This window comes from Nycticebus coucang, chromosome 15 (assembly GCF_027406575.1).
Source record: "Nycticebus coucang isolate mNycCou1 chromosome 15, mNycCou1.pri, whole genome shotgun sequence".
Lineage (NCBI taxonomy): Eukaryota > Metazoa > Chordata > Mammalia > Primates > Lorisidae > Nycticebus > Nycticebus coucang.
The window spans coordinates 84,294,783-84,315,026 of NC_069794.1; the positions used below are offsets into that span (position 1 = coordinate 84,294,783).

Consider the following 20,244-nt stretch of genomic DNA (forward strand, 5'->3'; position numbering starts at 1 on the left):
TTGATTTAGCTTCTTGCTTGTGAGTCTCAAAAAGGGCCAAAGGCATTTATCTCTTGGAAATAATCTTGTCTTTAGCCTTAGATAGTCTCAACTGTAACCCAAGAACTGATTAAACTTCCAAAGCATAAGGGAGGCTTAATTGAAAAATGTAGTTGGATCTCTCATGGCAACATCATAAACTCTTTAATTTAACCTATTCACTTTGAAAAAAAAATATTTATTTCGCAGGTTGCCACTTTAAACTGTTTTTACCAGTGGTACTGATAGCAATCCTTTTTGAGTTTGCAATATTATAGATTTCTTAAGTACAGTTAGTACAGAATTATTTAGAGCACAGATCTTCAAACTAGACCAATTCCACATTCAGATCCATTTCAGGTAGACTGCGTCTCTTGCAGAAAACTCAGAACCCACGGGCCAAGTGCTTTTTAAAAAAATATTTGAACCTGAGCCATTAAAATAATTCATAATCTTAACATTATTATATCTAAAAGACTCGGGTTTATTTCTAATATCCTCCTTGTAACTACCTTTAGAGTCTATTCTTCTTAATGAATGGTTTTTATTTTCAAGGATTATTTAAATTTTACAGGCTTTGCTGAGAACTACCAATTTAATATCACTTAAAAAATTCCAAGTGAAAATATGAATTAGTTGAATTAAGCTTCAGTTTTTGGGTTGGTTACTTTTCACCAAGTAAAATACACTGCATTAAAACACATTTGCTTTTTATTTCTAGTCATTTTCATACACGTCACTTTGAATTTCCTATAGCCCAACAATATGCTTCCAAAAAAATTAAACATGTTTTAATAAATAGAGGCATACAAAGTAACTTCTATTGTTTCCTTTTCATTTAAAATTTATTGTAAGTATATTGAAAGTTCGTTTTAGGTTTTATACAAAACCTTACTGAGAAAGAATGTTTTGATGTCAAAAAAGTTATTTTCAAATGCACGAAAGTGGCCTGGAGGCTTCCAGATCAAACGAAGGAGAGTAGGATTATATACTTCTTTAAGAATTCACGTATTATTTGTATAATAAAATGTAATCTAAAGGGAATTATTTCTAGTGCAGGTGGACAGATGCAGGTGGAAACACCAAGTCTCATCATCCGACTTACACTGATAGATGTGGAGGAAGGTCTCACTGAGCTTGTTAGTGAACAGCGGCTCAGGGAGGTCCCGGAAGAACTGTTTCACCATGTCCGCCACGTCATAAGCGGATTGCTCTTCATAGCTGACGTTATCAGGGAAGTTTTCATTCATCTGGCGAAGGGTGTGGATGCGAGACTTCACTCCGGATTTACGAAAAAGACCCACCTGAAAAGAAGTCACACAGATGCGTCAGCCAGGTGCCTTTCCATGACACTTTCCTGCCACAGCAAGCCCCGTGGGTGTGACGAGAAGCCAGAGGACCAGGACAAGACCAGCTGGCCCTGCCTCTCCGTTAGTAAGTTCTGGGTGAAACAAGTAGCTACTTTTAGGCAGTAGCCAAACACTGACTTCCTCTCCCATAAAATGAAGATAAGCAAAACACTCTGCTTCACAGGACGGTCGTGGAGACTAAATGAGGAGACAGAGGTCAATGTGCTGTCACCTGTCAGGGCTCATCACGCTGTAGGTGCTATTATTTTATTCATTCATTCACCAAGTACTGATACCCGCTGTGTATCAGGCAGAGAGGTGCTGGGATTATTGGTAGAGCAGAGAAAACCCCCAGCCCTCTAGTGTGCATACTTCCACGGGATTTTGAGAAGGTTTGGTGGCAATAAAGCGAGTGGTGGGTGGAAGGGTCCCATGTAGGCAGCCACAGCCCGTGCTCCTCTCGGGGAGAGTTTATGGGGAAGAGGTTCATGAAACAAAATAATATAAGCACATGTAATTTGATTTAAGGGTCTTATTTACTTTTCCTTCTTGGGAATCCTTGCCACTCACCAGCTATGTTTCTCCTGTTACGCCTGCCACTTACCCTACCTGGTTAGTTGTCTATCATGAGTATACGCTATAGCTCTAGTGAGAACGATTCCTGGGTGGCGCTTTATCAGACTCCAAGACGCTGTCACAGCATGCCTTTTCATCCTAGGGCTTAGGCTCCTCCCCTGCTTGACAAGTAAACAGAGCAATAGGGCACCAAGGGGGATTAAGCTGGAGCGCTCTCCAGGCCCCTCCCCCTCTGCACGTGCCTCTATCAGAAGAAGAACTGAGTTTTTCTGGGGGCCCTGGTCTATAGTGAAATAATACATCTGCCATTTTTAAAAGCCTATAAGTCATGGGGTGGCTCCTCTGACCCTCAGTTTCCACTGCTATCATTCTGCAGTGACCCACTGGTTGGCCTGCTTCACAAAGCAAGGTGGAGCCTTCTTGAGTGGCCTGACAGGTGGGCAGTGGCCAGCAGAGTGGGCCACTGCTCTTCCTCCTACCCCTGGATAAGTGAATGAGCTCCAGTCAGCTCCCAGCCCCTCTGTGTGCCGCACTGGCCTCCACTCAAGTTAGATGTCTGAGAAGCTTCTCAAACTAAAAATGGATAGCAGCCTAATTCTTCTGAATTGCAGGAATAGCAAAGGAAGAATTCCAAGCTTTTTAGGGAATACTCAAGTTTTCGCACAGTCAGCTGCATGGATCACCAGCTAAAGTAAATTATATACTGCTACTTTTTGTGGGCTCAATAACAGAATTTTTTTTTTTTTTTTTTTGATAACAGAATTCTTGGTGACGTGTCTTTGCATTCCAAGGCTTATCGCCCTGATCCCACAGACCAGGATATTCAGGTGTACTGCCACTTAAAATGTTAATTACCTTCTTTTTTTTAAAGTTTGGAATGTCTAGAAAATGTAAAACTTTTCCATACTCAGATGACTTGCCTTGAAGAATCTAAAGGACAATTTATCTTCCTTTATCTGGCAACTACTCCAAATTTCATCAAAGGCACTGGAAAGAAAGCATATACTGTCAAAAGAAAAAAAAAATCCAGATATTCCACGAATCATTATTGAAGTGTGATCCATCTTCAATTTGTTCCTATCCTTGACTTTTCTAATCTGGAGGGAGGCCCAGGACCCAGAACACTGCAAGGCTGGGCTGCACGGGGGTGCTCAGACTCTCAATGCCCTGCAGGTGAGTTCTTACTGTGACTCACAAATATTTATCCTCATGGGAATCGGCATTATTCCATCAGAGAATAATTCCTATATATACATATTTTTTTTTATCAGCAGAGAAATGCTGATTGGGCTTTACGTAAAGAATAAAGCAGACCAGCATTTGTGTTTAAACTGTTGGGCACGTTCCCCTCTTGCCGACTGTGTCTTGCAGCCTCTGTTTCTGGGTACACACTGACGTGCAGGCCAGACACATCCCAGCAATGCTATCTTTGTATTATTCAGTTTCCAAGTTTCATGCTTCTTTCAGCAAATACTGTTATTTTAATTATTTGAGACGTGTCTCGAGATTTCCAGCTGTGGGCTCTGAGCTGCTTATCCTGACTTAGATCTCAGTCTTAGGATGTCCAGAGAGGGTTTTCAGGGATTTATTTGTTCTGCCTCCAATTCGGACAATCACTTTCCCACCCCACCTTTGTCTTCCAGGGCATGTGGCACATGTCTGTGAGTTTTGTAGATTTTTGTGCAAAGCTCAGAAGGAAATTTCTTTCCCAGCCCTAATAAAGGAAAGGTGGTCTCAAATCAGACCGGAACCCAGACGCAGTAGCTGGGGGTGGCAGCGGGAAGACGGACAGACCCTAGTCTTCAAAGGTAACGATGGGCTGAGGAACAAACTCACTCTGGAACTGTCCTGCCTTTTTGTTATTATTCCATGAGATCATAAATTTCCTACCATTTGTCTGAGCCATTTTGGACGGGGGCTTCTGTTGCTTGCTGTGGAAAGCCCCCAGACAGAGCAAGGAGAAGGTCCTTCTTATGGCTTAGAGCAGCAGTCCCCAATCTTTTTGGCCAGGGACCATTTTCGTGGAAGACAATTAATTCTTCCATGGACCAATGTCGGGGTGGGGGTGGGGATGGGTGGATAGCTTTGATAGGAGTCCCCAGGTGATTTACTATTATCATCTGTACAGTCAAAAATCTCCATAAAGATAATCTGCATTGAAGCCTCTCCCCAGCATCACCACCTCAGTGCCATCTCAGCTCATCAGGCAGTAGATTCTCATAAGGAACACACAACCTAGACCTCTCACGTGCACAGTTAGAGTAGGGCCCTGCTTCTATGAGGCTAATGCTGCTGTTGATCTGATAAGAGGCTGAGCTCAGGTGGTGATGTGAGCGATGGCGGTGGCTGTCAACACAGATGAGCTTTGCTTGCCTGCCTGCCACTCACCTCCTGTGGTACAGCCCAGATCCACATAAGCCATGGACCAGGACCAGTCCACAGCCGTGCGGTGGGGCCCACAGGCGCAGAGGTCCTGAGCCCAGAGGAGAGCTTCCTCTGCTTACCCTTGTAGAGACAAGCACGGGTGATTGTCAATATACATTTCTTTTTAAAAATGTTTCCAAAGCAGGGGTAAAATCTGCATTTTTCACTAGCGATTTTTTCCCAATCTCAAGGCCCAGTGAGACCTGAGTCTTTCAGACTCTAAAGAAGTGATGTTTGCAAAGAAGGAACATTCTTTGGGTGCTGGTTGCACCCAAACAACAGAGCTGAAGAAACCATTTCTTTTCCTTCTTATCACAGCTGATGAGAGGCAGCCCCAGACCCCTCAGCTTCATTATAAAGAAGACCCCAGGAAAGCAGAAGGTCTTTGATTTGTCTCCTTTGCCTGTCACCCGTGAGTGGTTGGCTTGGGCAGTCACACAGGGCCCCTGTTTGGTTTAATGTGCTGCTGTCCCTATTTTGAAACTCTCAATACTTTCTGAACAAGGGATCTCAAACGTTCATTTTGTACTGGGCCCCTCAATTTGCACTGCCCAGACACGCTGTCTAGAGAGGAAGAATGGAAATCGGCAATGCATAGCATCCTGCATAAGCATCTCTCTCCTCCTAAAGGTAAGTGGATGAATGACGGGTGTTCCATTGCTCTCGTTTTTTCTGTCCTCTCTCTTTTGTTTTCCACCAAAAAACTGGCCATGAAAGGCAAGGACTCAAGGTCTGATTTAAATGGATGGGCCCAGAGCATTACTCACTGTGTCTGACGTGGGTACCAGGCCAAATAAAGGACAGGCAGCAGGGCGGGGGACACTTGTACTGAGTCTGAAGTGTCTTCCCAGCATAATTGGGCTTTGAAAGCTTACTGCTCTATTAGGAGAAAGCTGAGCATGAGTGCTGCATTAGAATTCAAATTTCATCTAAATAATATTAAATCTCCTCCTTGGCATCCTGCTTATGCTAATCCTTTCAGACTTAATGATGTTTATCAGGACTTACATTTCCTCTTCTTTAGAAATGTGCTCAGCTAATGAAGAAAGGTTGGTTTTACTCAGAAGAGAAGGATTCACACTAAGCAAAGCGCATGCAGTGGGTTCTTATTTGGAGCATTGTGGGTTTAGCGTCCCACCACAGCGACTTTATATTCATCAGGCCCTGAGTATAACCTGCACTCTGCACACAGTTGATTTAGGGCAGAAATAAAAGCTCAGACAACACAGAAAAGGCTTCTCTCACACACTACTATGTCTGAATACAAATGGTTCCTAATTGAAGGCTAAACTTCCTCATTTTGTCCACAGCCAGCTGCAAGGATGCAACAGACATTGTGTGTGGCTTCAGATGTAAACAGCACATAGGAGAATGTTCCCGGCCCGTGGAGCTGGGGGCAACTGCTTGAGCACTGATGCTTGAGACGTATGCTTGGCATGAGGGGAAAGGGCCATGACCCTGCAGGGAACCTCACCCCAGTCCAGGATCTTTGGCCACGTTCTGGTCTTCTGGGGACTCTGAGGCTGAGATCTCAAGGCCCAGCATAGACCCGAGTCTTTCGGACTCCAAGGAGGTAATGTTTGAGAAGAAGGAACATTCTTTGGGTGCTGGCTGCTCTTTCACTTTCATTTCCCTTCCTGAGTTACTAAGTTTTCCTTTGCTCTTCTTTGCTCTTAAATCTCTGGGACAGTCTTTGTCCTGAGCAAGGTTTTCTTTGATTCTTTTCTGTGTTGTTTCTCCAGTTTTCCCCTGCCCCATTCCCTTTACCGCTTTCCTTTCTCATAGGGGCCAGGCAGGGGCCTGGAGGTTATAAGGGGGTAACTGGCTGTGCTGATGGTCCCTTTGACATTCTGTGACTGACATAAGAGAAGCACGGCTTTATCCATTTTGGTAACATTTAGAGTCAATATTTATGTCCTTGAAATAAGTCTTTTTCCTATAAAGCTTTGCCAGCACATTGTTTTTCAGCATGGCATTCTTCTTCCAGATTTATAAAACAGAATTGACATGGACACTGGGAATAAGCCAAAGCAGGGATGGAGGGGCTTTTGCTGCCCACTGTCCTTCTATTTATAGGACTTTTGCTTCAAAAGGGAGACTGGGCTCAGTAACAGCAGTAATACTCGTGTTACACATTGTTCACAAGGTACAGAAGGCAGAAACCGTTTACATTCTATACTAAAGACTCGGTGGTAAGAGCAACAGCACTATTACCCTGTTTCCCTGAAAATAAGACATCCTCTGAAAATAAGACCTACTTATAGGAAAGATAAGACGTCCCCTGAAAATAAGACCTAGCACATCTTTGGGAGCACATCTTAAAATAAGACACTGTCTTATTTTCGGGGAAACAGGAATGTTTCAGGAATTGTTCAGGAATGCCTAAAGGAAATGCAGCCTATCTAGGTGGAACCGCTCTGACTTCCTGGCGTGCCTCCGATGTTTCCATAAATAAATAAATAAACATTTATTTATTTATGACCAAGCTTGTTCAAGGAAGAATTTAAGGAGACTTACAATAACCTAAAAAATGTAATAAAAGAGAGTAGATGAGAAAATTACGGCAAAAGAAAAAGCTAGAAAAGGGTAGCTAAAACCAGGGATGAGGTGGATGCAGAAAATTCATGTCAAAAAATTACGTATATTTAGTACAGGCACAACATATTTGACTCCAAGCTTTCCAGCAGCCAATACAGAGAGGAAAACACCTTGAAGTGAATGAATTTAGTGTCGGTAATATGAAAAAAACAGACCAGTTGTCCGAAAGAAACATAATGCTTTCGGATGTTGAGGCCAGAGAAAATAATTGTTCTCCCATTTTCATAGAAAGACACTACATCACACAAATGCCTCACAGTCTGACAGCGAATTCATCAATGAGGCGGGCAGGGCACTTCTTAAAGCATCCCTCAGTGCTGGAGCTGGCATCACACGAAGCCCACCAGGGAAGAGCAGGTTTTTGCAGGCAGGTGTTGGCTCCAGTGTCGTGACCCGGGCGTCACACCACAGGGTGGGCGTGGGATTAAGTGAGACAAAGAACAGAGTGCACTTAGTACAAGTGCTGGAAACATCGGAGGCACGCCAGGAAGTCAGAGCGGTTCCACCTAGATAGGCTGCATTTCCTTTAGGCATTCCTGAACAACACTGTTTCCTCTCATGGAAGCTTTGCTGATTAAATCAGCTGGCTATGCTTTTGGAGCAAAATACTCTCTGTGCTTGGTAAAGGGCTCTGAGCGAGCCAGGAGGCAGGTGAGTCTGATGCACACCCTTGCGGAAACCGAGAGCCTGGAGAAACAGGTGTCTGAATAAGAGGCAACTCTGTAAAACACAGCCCTGGGTCTGGACCAATGAACCACCACAAACAAGTACAACAGAGGCCATGAAGTTCATGCTGAAGGGCACGGCTGTAATACTTATAGCACTGGAAAAGAGACTAGAGTGGCCATTCCCAAGTATTCACCAGAGTCTACTTATTTGAAAATTTTTTTCAGGAAAACACTTTCAGAATATTAACTTTGGATAATGCATGTTGTTGATAAACTCTCTAAAATTAAAAAGAAATCAAAATTCATGCTTAACGAACCAGGTTCATCGAATAATTATTCTATTAGGACGTGATTCACAAGTCAGTTACTGTTGAGGCATCTCATGAACAAAAGCTCCCTTATAGCTAAGAAATAAGTGGGAAACTATTATATTAAAGACACTTCTCCAAAGAAAACAGCCATCATCACAACAACAGTGACAGCAGCCACCCCATCCTCCTCTAGGGCATCTAAGTATAGGAAAATGAATATGTGGATATTCTCTGAATTAGAAGTGGGAAGGGCCACAGGGGATGATGCATTCCGTTCATCCAGAGATGGTTTCAAAAGTTGTTGCCTCTATTTTGTACCACTGAAAACTAATACATGGATTCATCAAGAGACCAGCCTGACTTGAAGTGTGATCTCAGTACTGGGGTCTCTACATCATCGTAGCCAGGATTTCTGAGTTCATTTAGTTTAGCTCTTTCCTATCTACTGAGCCTAAGGCCAAGGGTCAAGCAATAAAAATACAAATAAAAATACAATAAAAATACAAATATCCTCAGGTTGGTCCAGGATTAAAGAGTACAATGGACAAGGAATATTATAGAATTCTGATAGAACACGCGCCTGAAAACATCCCCACTACTCCAGGTTGCAATTTATAAATCAAGAACCTGGCTTTTACTTTAGACAGAATGTCTAAGAAACGAATGGGTATTATTTCAAAGGAACAAAGGTTTTGCTTTGTAAATTGCAGGATGGACTGACTGCACTCTGGACTTCTCACAGCCCACCATTATGGTGGTCTCCAAAGAGTCCCGGAGGCAGAAAATGATCTCTGGGTATTTTGTTTAGCTTGAACATTTAATCAACTCTATAAAAAGAGGCGATATTTGATTTAGCAGAGACTGTTTTCATAGTTTACTTGCACATTTTAAAAAGATGTTAAAAAAATGTCTGTCTCTGGTTTAAGTTTTCTTGCTCACGGTGCTGCTTCAAAAAAATTAGTAAAGGGAGACACGAAAACCTAATTCTGTTTTCAAAAATAGTGTAACAGGGATAAAAGAATGCTGTGAAATCAACGGTGAGATTGGAACAGTAATTAAAAAGGAAATGCACATAACTTAACTCCCAGTTTCTAGGGAATGCAAATCAGACATCACAGGAACAAACTATTATAAACATTAACTTTCTGCAGTCACTCCAGGGTGTCATTTCAGTTGCCAGGGAGGAAATATCCTCAAATAGCTTCACAAAGATGTAGCCTGTTCAAATTAAATACTGCCAAATAAAGGGTCACAGTGTCTTTTATTTTTGGTGAGGCCCATCCTGACGGATCCCGGATGGCCCTGACTCACTCTGGCATTGCGGCAGCCTTACCTGGTCGAGGCAGTTGCTGCGCAGATACCTCAGCGCTTGTTGGATGCTCTGAGGCAGGGGCTGGCCCGTCCTCTGGACGTGGACTATGAGAGGAACGCCAAAGACAGCCTTGTCTTTGTAATCAGGAACTTTCATCCTCTTCATGAACTTTGGAACTGACCTGGAATGCACAGAAACCAGGTCAGGCAAGGCCTCTGTGGCACTGTGGAGGGAAAGGCCAGGGAAGTGAGGGAGCAACAGAGAAGGAAGCCAGGCTTTTCTTGGAATACCTGATAGGCACAGGGAATTCAACCTTCTCTCTGTATGAATCACACCACATAGCAGTGGGGCCCTGGGCTATGCGTTGTCTGTAACTACCAAACAGCATGAGTCACATTAACAGACTGGATTTGTAGCTCTGTTTTCAAGTCAAGTGGACAGCTCTCCAACTTAACTGTGACTGACGCATCTCTCAAGTGATGAACACCCAAAAGTCCCCAACACAACACAGCAGATTTAAAATTACAGCAGGAAGAAGAAATTTGGTTGGAGTTGGGGGAGAAAGGAGAAGAGACAAGACGAATCCTATTTCTTGGCTATATCTTTACTTTTCTAGATATATAAATGCCAGTTGCTCTTTTTTAAAAAAATTTTAATACATAAGCCTGTATTGATTTGGCCATGCAGGTTATAACCTTGTAAATTATTTTTATAAAAGCACCATCGATTTTTCTATATTCACAATATATAACATCAGGCAATTACTGACACATTTTGTATTTTTTCAAATCTACCAGCTCATGTACAACAGGTCCACATTCAAGTTTCAACATAGGCTTTTGTCAATTCCTTATTACAAAGGTTTACCGCATAGTCCTGATTCTATTTGCCACTGAAATAAAAGCAGGAATGAATTTGAAGAATTAAATGGTCTTTGAATGAACCAATACTCTACGTGGTGAGCTCTGCATCAGGCCAGAAGGTATAAGTGACAGATGTTTCTTTGCAAACTGCCAGAATTATTTTATGGCAAGTTTATTTTTATTTCCTTTGTTTGCCATTAATCACGCTTTACTTGTCTTTTCTTTCTTTCTTGGAGCCTGACTACCTTCCCTGGAAACCAACTGAGAGCTCGCATGTTCCCTCGGCCTGGCAGAGCGGCACACATCACCTCACCGAGATCGTCAGGGACGGCAATGAACGGGCTCTCCAGAAGGCAGGAGGCCAACACCGAAGCCTTTGCAGTTGTGCCTTAGCTCTACCAGCCTGGTACCCGCCCAGGTGAACCTGCTACGCACCATGTCCAGCCGTGCTTGTTGGACATGGAGTATTTCTCCATGACGGCTGTAAGGCGAAGCAGAGAGAAGCGCTGGAGGAGGTTCAGCTGCCCGGCCGTCTGGCTGCTGATGTGAGGCGACGCTGGGGCCAGCCGAGGCTGGTGGGAGAGCTGGAAACTGTTCCACCGGAGTCGCCTTGACCGGAAAGAGCGTCAGAGAAGCCAGTCACAAAGTGGACTTGGTCTCGGGAGACAATGGACATTGCCAATACATAAGTAGCTTCATCAAAATAGTCTCTGAGCCAAGGACACCACCCAGCAAATGGAACAGAAGACACAAGTGCGCGGGATAAACACACATGATTTTGTTTCCCCCCAAGTTGGATAAACCCAGGAAAAGTCTCATTATCTGTTTATGAGGAGGTTTAAATAAATGGCATAAAACATTTTGTTTGCGTGTTCCCACATTTGTTCCCAAACTGTTGAAAGCAGTTGAGTGAGGGTGTGGGCATGTGAGAGACACAGAGAGTCAGAGAGACAGAGAGGGGAGAGAGATACAGGCAGAGAGAGACAGGGAGGCCCCACAAATGCTCGGGGCCTGCTATGCCTCCAGGCTGTAATTATGTTTGGGGCAGAGATGGAGCAGGATGGTGACAGGCACAGAGTGTGATGACACATCGGAGCGCTCCAGGACACATCAATCCCTGCCTCGACTAGAAACACCACGGCATGCGCAGTGGTCCTGGTCCTAGTCGTCAGGGCCTCTCGGGCTCCTGAAATGGTCTGTGTGAGTCAGGCGTTACACGTGCTGTCCGGGAAGCATCCAGCCAGGTATTACGGAAATGGACATATGCAGCTGGATACTTTCTGACAGCCCTCATATGTACTTTGTAATCAGCATTTTAAAGCAAAAACAAACCCACAAAGTGCACACTCTAGGCTACAGAAATTTCTCACAGTATTAAGAACATTTAAAAAATTTTGAGGTACAGACATTTTGTTGCCAGGTCATGAGAACAGCCCATGTATAAAAATGGGGTCTTAGTTATACAGGCCTCTCTATAAAAAATGTCTGCAATAGTGCTTTGCATATAAGAAGCTCAAAACATTGTTTTTTTGAATAAAACTAAGATTAGGCTAGGGGTTGGGTACCAGGCAGTGTCTCACACTTGTAATTCTAACACTTTGGAGGTTCAGGTGGGATGATTGCTTGAGGCCAGGAATTTGAGATCATGGAGGGGGCAACAGCAGGGGAGATCATATCTCTAAACACACACACATTATCCAGGTGCTGTGGTGGGCACCTCTAGTCCCAGCTACTCGAGAGGCTGAGTGAGGCAGGAGGATCCCTTGAATGCAGGAGTTTGAGATCGCCGTGAGCTAGGCTGACACCATGGCACTCCACCCAGGGCAACAGAGAAAAACTCTGTCTCCAAACAAACAAAAAACAAACAAAAAAACCCCACCTAAAACCCCCAACCCCCCCAAACTAAGATCAAAATGCAGGGTAAACAGTCAAAAATAAATGCAGGTCAACATGGATTCAATCACCATGGTCAGTACAAAAGACATACTACTTCTTTTCAAATAATTCCTAACCACATATATCGGTTAGAATAGCGCCAGGCACAAACTGGGTGACAAATTATTTCACAAAAGGCTGCCACCTACCTGTTTGGCCTGGTCAGAGAGGCCCCTACACCAGAATCCCTCCTCTCTCTGACCCCTGGGACCTCAGAGTCATTCAGAGATGTCCCATCTCTTTCCACATCGCTGGGTGTTGTCCGACCTTCTGAGACAGAGTTTCCTTCAAAATCTAGGGTGATCTGATTAGGAGACGGAAAGGGGGATAAACCTGGCTCCCCAACCAATGCCTCATGAGTCTGCGGCTCCAGCAAGACATTTTTCGACCAGTCATCTACTACCTCCCGGAGCCCATTGACATGCTGCAGGATGTCATCCAAAGGAGGGATGAAGTCGTCTTTCTCCAAGTCCAAAAGATCTCCTGTGCTGGCGTACAGGTGGGATCCCGGTACGTTGTCATAGATGCTGACGCGGCTTGCTCTGTGGCAGGACTCTGTGAGCCCTGGCTCCCTGGCACCAGGGCCCTGCTGTCTTCCCAGGGAGAGGCCGCCTGTCCTCCAGTTAACCCCACTGCTGTTGTCCGTGGGAGAGAGGCTTTCAATAGAAAGTGCCTTGGGGAATGTTCCCGGTTTGTGATCCTTGGGAATATGCACCACCAAGTTCTCTTGGGAATGAAACTCGTGTGCGTGGCTTTGGTCCCCAGCCCCCCGTGGTGCCGGCCCCGCCAGCACGTCCAGGTCCTCCAGGTACATGCCCCCCCGCTTGCTGGCCTTATGGCACTTGCGCTCCTTCGGGCACGGCGTGCTCACCCCGCTGCTGCTGTTCTCCGATGGGCTGCTCTCGCCACTCGATTTGCCGGAGCACGGAAGCCCTTTCTTGCAGGCAGCTGGGTGCGAGCTCTGCAGGTCTCCGTTTGGTATCTGGATGCATTGCATGGCCTTAAAGGACTCTGGCTCCTGCTGCAACACGGGCCTGCTGATCACCAGGCCCCCTGTCTGCCCTGAGCCCTTATGCCTTCCATGTGCTCCTTTGGCTCGGAGCGTCTCCATGCGTTTCAGAAATGATTTGGCCCTGGTCCTGGAGGGCTTCTCATTCTTGGGGTGGAGAGGGTGGTGGAAGATGTCTCTGGGGGATGGGGGGAGGCCACTGCTGGCCGGCGGGGCGTCCAGCATGGCCGTACTGTCCGTGCAGAGTTGGCCTGACTGGCTGCGGCCGTCGCTGCCTCCGCTGCTCTCACTGTGGATGGAGCAGACCTCGGGCTCACTCAGGTCTGTGAGGACGCTCTCACTGCTGGGTGTGTTCTTCATCCCAGTGCCTACCGGTGACCCATTTCTGTCTCCTCCAGGGAATAGTGTGTGGAGGTCATCCACACGAGACCACCTGCGGCTGGTTCTTTGGAAAGTCCATTTGTTGCTGATACAAAGATCTTCTTCATCGGAGTCGTCACCCTGCAAAACATCAAGGAAAACGGTCATTTCTGGGCAGTGTGGTAGCGGGAGGTAGGAGCTTTGGGGGAGCAGCACAGCTGGCATGGTCCTCTAGCTCCCCAGACTCAGTGCTCTGGTGTACAAGTTCCCCTGGCCTCTTGGGAACTTCTTCTCTGTCCTCCCACCACTTTCACTGTCCTCCCCAGTGGTCAGAGGACCTCTTCTCAACTTGCCAAGTTTTCTTCCCTTCCATTTTCATGGAGTGTTTGAATCCTTCCTTCCTCTTTGAGAAGTTTTCCGACTGATTACAAAGAGGGTGTAATCACCATCTGACTAGACATCTAAATATAAAACACCTGCAGTCCTCTTTTTCACAAAGAAACTCAATTCAGGCCATAAAAGGCACTGACTGCTTTCCAGAAACCTCTTCACTGAGCCCTGCCGGGACCGTACGTCCAGCTTCCATCTTCTGAACCTTGATGTCCACATACCTCAAGCTAACACACTTTAACCGAGTCTCCTAAACTTGATTCTTATTGTCTGTTTCCTGTATTAGCTGATGGTAAAATTATCTCCTGAATTTCTTTAAGTAGCAATTTGGGAGTCATTTTAGGGAGCATTATTTGAAGAGCGTCCACTCAGCTACCCTGTTTGATCAGACCTGGAATCTGGATGCCTCTGGCGGGTCACACACCTCCTGGTGGCCTCCACAGTTCCCGTGCCCTTGGGCTGTTTCTCACTTTGCCCTGCGCACATTCACCTTCGCTGTCTGCTTTCTGCCTGAATTTGCAGTCCCTGGAAGATGAGAGCCTGTCTTCCCTGAGGCCAAAGATGGCCTTATTTATCGTTGCACATCCTGGGGCCTAGCAAAACCTGACCTGGGACATGTAACTTTCTTCTAAAACAAACCAAATTGTCAGATACATATCACCAAGACCCAACTCTGACATGATTTGCAAATCTGTTCCCTTATTTTTATCTTTGCTTTTGTTCCCTTCCTGGAGGCCCCTGTCACCTCTCTCTGGGTCTATTACAGTGGCTAGAATCTTTCCCATCTCAACATCTTTCCAGAGTACCATCTGAATATTACCAGAGAATTTTTCAGCTTACAGGGGACGAGATCATTAAGAGCAGGGTCCGTTTCTCTGACCTGTCTACAACACATTTACTCATGTGTCTGTCTTCCCCAATGCCAAGCACGTAATAATGTCTTATTTTTTGTTTGTTAATTAGACTGAGTTTATTTTATTCTGTTTGAACATTCAGTTGTAAAACCTGGTTCCAACCATTACTGGTACCAGGTAAGAACTATGTGACTCTCTGCAAGTTAGTGGTATACCCTCTCTAAAGTTGATGTCACTTATAACATGAAATTAAAAACACATCCTGCTTCGTGGGTTTGCTGAGGGGATTAGATAAGGCAATGCATTCCTCTCTTACTGAGGATTATTTGTTTATTTTTTATTTTTCAATATTTCTTCAATTGCTTACCCATCTTTTTACATATTTAATGCTCCTTAATCCTGCAATATATTCTGTTTTCAAGGAAAAGCAAACAGACGTGCAGTTAATAAGTGTTGGGATATTCCCATTCTTGCTTATTCCTTCAAAATTTAGTTCCTGTAAGATTGGGCTAAGTGACAAATTCAAGCATTCAAACCTAAGGTGGAGGAAAGTGCAAAGCCAAAGCACTGACAAACATTCCACACCTCTGAAGCCAGGTGTGGTGGTGCGTACCTGGAATGCCAGCTACTCGGGAGGCTGAGGTGCAAGGATCCCTTGAGCCCAGGAGTCCAGCCTGGGTAACCATAGAGAGATTCTCTGTCTTAAAAACAAACAATCCTCCCCTGGACCCCAGAATTCTACAGCTTTGACATCACAATGGAAAATTACCTTTGATTTTTAAAAAGTTGTATTAAGCTTTGGTGAAAGAGTTTAGAAAAGTTGCAATTGTATAAGTGAACAAAGGGATGTTCTGGGATGTTCTGGGATGGTGAGTGAAAATATATTTTCTTAGTAGTGGTAGACTTTCTATTTCCTCTTTCCCTGTGGTTGATATGATAAAACCCAATATCCGAAGGCCACTTGTATACAAGCCACCATGAGAGGCTGAAGGTTGGGTTTACAGGATTTTCATATTGCAATTCAGGAAGCTAGTGAGAAGTTAATATTAAGTAAGCATCAGAAAAATGCCCTTTGGTAAGCAGTTTTTGAGAAGGCAAAAGAAGGATATGCTTTTAAAGAAAATACAGATATTTTAATATAGAAACTATGATCTTTAAGTGCTGGCTCCAACTACTCCTCTCAGTCCTGGTTACTGATGCTAGGGAACCACACACTAGTTGGATAAGGACTCCTTTATTTTGGTTGAGAAAAGATGCCAAGTCAGGCACTGTGGCCTGCACATGAAAGCCTGGCCCTGTCTGCAGGGCTCTGGGAGCTTATTATACTGGCTTTGGCCAACAGGAAGATACTTGCAGCCCAACTGTGGCATGTGAAAAAGTGGCAAATGCCTGGGAAAAAACACAAAGCGTTCAGGAAGATTTTGCAGTATTTAGATCATTCAAACCAAAGCAAACAAACAAAAACCAAAGCAATAAAAAATGAAACAAAACAAAGAAAAAAACACCAGTTTTCCTTTGGCACCCTGAATGGATAATTACGGTAGTATGTCCCAAAGGCTATCAACATGGTCTTGTTTCTTTCACTAATTCTGGATTTTTCCAACTATTGATAGGGACACACAATAAGAAATACATTTCCCAATTTTCCATCACAATTCAGGGCGTGCATATGGATTATACTAAAGCCAAAAATAAAAAAAAAACTCATGCTAAAATAATTATCCTTGTTTGCCTTTATTCCATTATTTTATAGTTTGGTTTAGTCTGTTTTGATTTTTTTAAATGTTATTTGCAACCCACCAAATTCATCTGACAGCTCACCAAGGGTCCATCATCTACAGTATGAACAATACACTGATGTAGTATTCAAATTTTTTATATACTTAGGACATAGCGGACTCAGGCTTATAGCAACCCCCCCAACAGTATTTGTGGAAGTGTACTGATCGTCCAAGACAGTCGTTTTAAACTAATGTGCCATAGCACACTGCTGTACTGTGAGCGGATCTTAGGTGTGCCACAAAAAGTTTTAAAGATTATTTATTAAATTATTTTCAAAAGGAGTTCCTAGCACAGAAAGTATAGTCTTTACACTAGTCTTTTTTTGATCAGCATAATTTAAGTATGCTATGGAAGTTTAAGTATAGGTTCAAGTGTGCCATGAGATTAAAAAGGGTTGAAAAATCACTGGTCTAAGAGATTATCAGATTTCATTTGTTTGATAATTTTTTTGAGGTTAAAATGGAATAATTTGTGATTATTCAGATCTGCCATTCAATCCTGTAATCCCTCTACTGGGCATATACCCAGAAGACCATAAATCACATCATAACAAAGATATTTGTACCAGAATGTTTATTGCAGCCCAATTCATAATTGCTAAGTCATGGAAAAAGCCCAAGTGCCCATCGATCCACGAATGGATTAATAAACTGTGGTATATGTACACCATGGAATATTATGCAGCCTTGAAGAAAGATGGAGACTTTACCTCTTTCATGTTTACATGGATGGAGCTGGAACGTACTCTTCTTAGTAAAGTATCTCAAGAATGGAAGAAAAAGTATCCAATGTACTCAGCCCTACTATGAAACTAATTGAGAGTTTTCACATGAAAGCTATAACCCAGTTATAGCTTAGGTTTAAGAATAGGGGGAAGTGGGAAAGGGAGGGGAGGGTGGGGGGAGGAGGGTAGAGGAAAGGGGATTGGTGGGATTACACTAGCGGTGCATCTTACAAGGGTGTATGTGAAACTTGGTAAATGTGGAATGTAAGTGTCTTGACACAGTAACTGAGAAAATGCCAGGAAGGCTATGTTAATAGTGTGATGAAAGTGTGTCAAACAGTCTGTGAAGCTAGTGAATGATGCCCCATGATCATATCAATGTACACAGCTGTGATTTAATAAAAAAAATAAAATAAAAAAGAAATATAAAATGGATATCTCTATGAGTCAGATGTGTTTATGATGAAAAAAGACATGCCAAACTAACCTTATTCTATCTCAGTGGTTTAGAAGACCATGGACATATCATGGGCCTAGAACATCAGCATTTCAGCAAGACAGCTGACAGTATTGTGATTTGCTGTGCTCGGGATGGCTAACAGTGCTGGAGTTTTGTTAGTAAATAAATGGTTGAGTAATTCCACCAAAATGTGTGACCAAAAGATATAAGCAACTGAGGGAGGGGTTCTGGAGGCATGACTCAAGGTTATGGCCATTTTAAAAATAATCTGGATGAGCCAGGTTTTTAAAGTATAAAGATGGCACAAGGTTATCCAATAAGGGATCTTTGAGGCTTAGTTTTCCCAGCTGTCAGTAGAACCAAATGAGATGATATGGGAAAACACACCACATAAACCTTAAAGTGATGGATTTAAACTAATTATTGCTGTTAGAGAGTAGCAATATAGAGCTACGTAAGGATCTTAACAGAATTGAAGGATGGCCTATAAATAAGATGAAATTCATAAAGTAAAATATAATGACCCTAACTTCAAAAGGCAACTATAGGATCTGCAGGATTAATGGGACTTAGTCCAACAGCCTTTTCCGTTAAGATGTAAGTTCAATGTGATTTAACCATGCCATACAGCTACCAAACAAAGACATTAACCTCAGGATCCCAAGACTCAGAAGGTCAGAGCCCATCGTATTCTGCACTGCTCACATATATGGGGAACAGTTGGCTCTAAGTACCGTATTTTAAAAGGTGCATTTCTGGAGAACAGGTCATCAGGATGGTCAATGATCTAGGAATCACAGCCTTCTGTGATGGATGAAGGAAAGAACTAATAACTTGATATAGAAATGAGGAACTCTAGACAATGTTACTCAAAGTGTGGTCAGGGGACTGCCAGTCTTCAAAAGTCTTTAATGAGTTAGAAACCGGGAATTGAGAGTAAGAACTGTTTGCTCCCACTGTTTATCACCACTTGACAAGGCTGAGCTATCCAAGCTAGTGATCAGCGGACTTGCCTTGCTGAACAGGGTAGAGACCAGTCTTGGTGCAGGCGAATTTGAATGGTGGGTCACACCTGCGGACAGCTGCATACTCTTGGCGCAGGGCAGGCCCATGTTACAACATGTGCTAATTCAAGGTTCATTTACCAGCTATCACCCCAAAGAAGCCATTGTTTCATAGAAGGGTAATTTAATTTATAACTTTATAATTGTAGAGACTGGCCAGTGATAAAAGATCCAAGATACATTTTAAAAACGAATTGATACTGTAACTTCATTTTGAATGAAAGTTACAAAGGAATACCCTAAGCTTTCAAATTACCTTAAAATCACTTCTTTCATTCAGTCAACAGTCAACATACTTTCTAAGGTTCGTTTCTCTATGATACTCGGTATTTCCAGGAAACCGACCAGGCAAGGTCAATTTGGACCTTGTATATTTTAGATATACATTATTCCCTGCAAGGAATATTGTTGTGAATTCCACCTAAATTAGATAACAAACAAGAAACTCACTGTCACATTAAAAATCTTATATAATCATAGAGAATTTATTTGAAGTGGGAATACGGGCATTTCAAGGCAAACTTTTTAGTTTGTTATGACAGCAACAAAAATGGTATGAATACAACCCTCATATATGCCTATTTTCAAGAAAACACATGAACATTTTGTGTAATTCTTTTCTGTTTCCCATAGTTTTAATTATATTTATTGAAATACACTTTTGTGCCAGTGGATCCTAACAATAAAACATTGAAGTTTATATTTTCTATAATCTAAGAAAATTTACATACCTTAATAATTCACGTGTATTGAATTTTACAAAAGTATCTTGGTCTGTGGCAGACAGGCAAGTGAAAATAAAACAAGAAAATGGGTCCTTCACCAAAGACAATTTGAGAAACTTTGAGCAGGGATAAGAAAACTTTTTCTGTAAAGGACAGGATAGTAAATATTTTAGGTTTATGGGCCATGAGGTCTCTACTCAACTCTGTTGCTGTCACAAAAAGAACAGACAAAGCTATGTTCCAGTAAAACCTTATTTACAAGAGCAAGAACAGAAGTTTGCTGGCGCCTGCTTCCCAGGGCTGCCGTGTGAAAGTAGAAACCCATAATATGTGCTTCTCTAGAGGAAAGAGTGAGGATCAGACAGGCCATTTTAAACAGAGCAGCTTTTAGCTTACATGGAAGACTTCGATAGTATATAGAATAAAATAGATTGCTGTGACACAGAAAGCACTGATGATGCAGAGGCTGGCTGAGCTGTGAGGGTCTGAGAAGTTGGTCCTGCAGTTGCTGGGCGGGGAGTCGGAAAACATGACCACAGATCCAACTCGAAGATCCTATGCTTCTAGAACATTCATTTACAATTTCTTCAATTTATGACTGTTAAGACTTTCTGGCCAAGTGAATGATGGAATAAAATGTAGTTTTTCTGTTGTTTGACTCAGCTGTTTGATGCTGTCAGGAGGTGTCTTATTTGGTGGGAGATGCTGGGGTGTGCAAGGCAGTGGGCGTCTGGGGTGGAAGCCGGGCCCCTTGTCAACAGCTGCAGTGCCTCTGAAATGCCAGGAGGTGCTGGCTGCTAGGTGGCAATTAGTCATGGTTTC

The 20,244-nt window shown here is 43.3% G+C and overlaps 1 protein-coding gene across 8 annotated transcripts in view; it reads right to left on the reverse strand.

The window, feature by feature from the left end:
- STARD13 (StAR related lipid transfer domain containing 13) overlaps positions 1-20,244 on the reverse strand; it is a 270,950-nt gene that overhangs the window by 15,293 nt on the left and 235,413 nt on the right. For all 8 annotated transcript variants that reach the window (XM_053563160.1, XM_053563159.1, XM_053563157.1 and 5 more), the window contains 4 exons: positions 12,204-13,564; positions 10,555-10,728; positions 9,278-9,437; positions 1,124-1,322 (listed from right to left, as the gene is read on the reverse strand). In XM_053563160.1, coding sequence (XP_053419135.1) covers positions 1,124-1,322; positions 9,278-9,437; positions 10,555-10,728; positions 12,204-13,564 — 1,894 coding nt within the window. The remainder of the gene's footprint in view (positions 1-1,123; positions 1,323-9,277; positions 9,438-10,554; positions 10,729-12,203; positions 13,565-20,244) is intronic.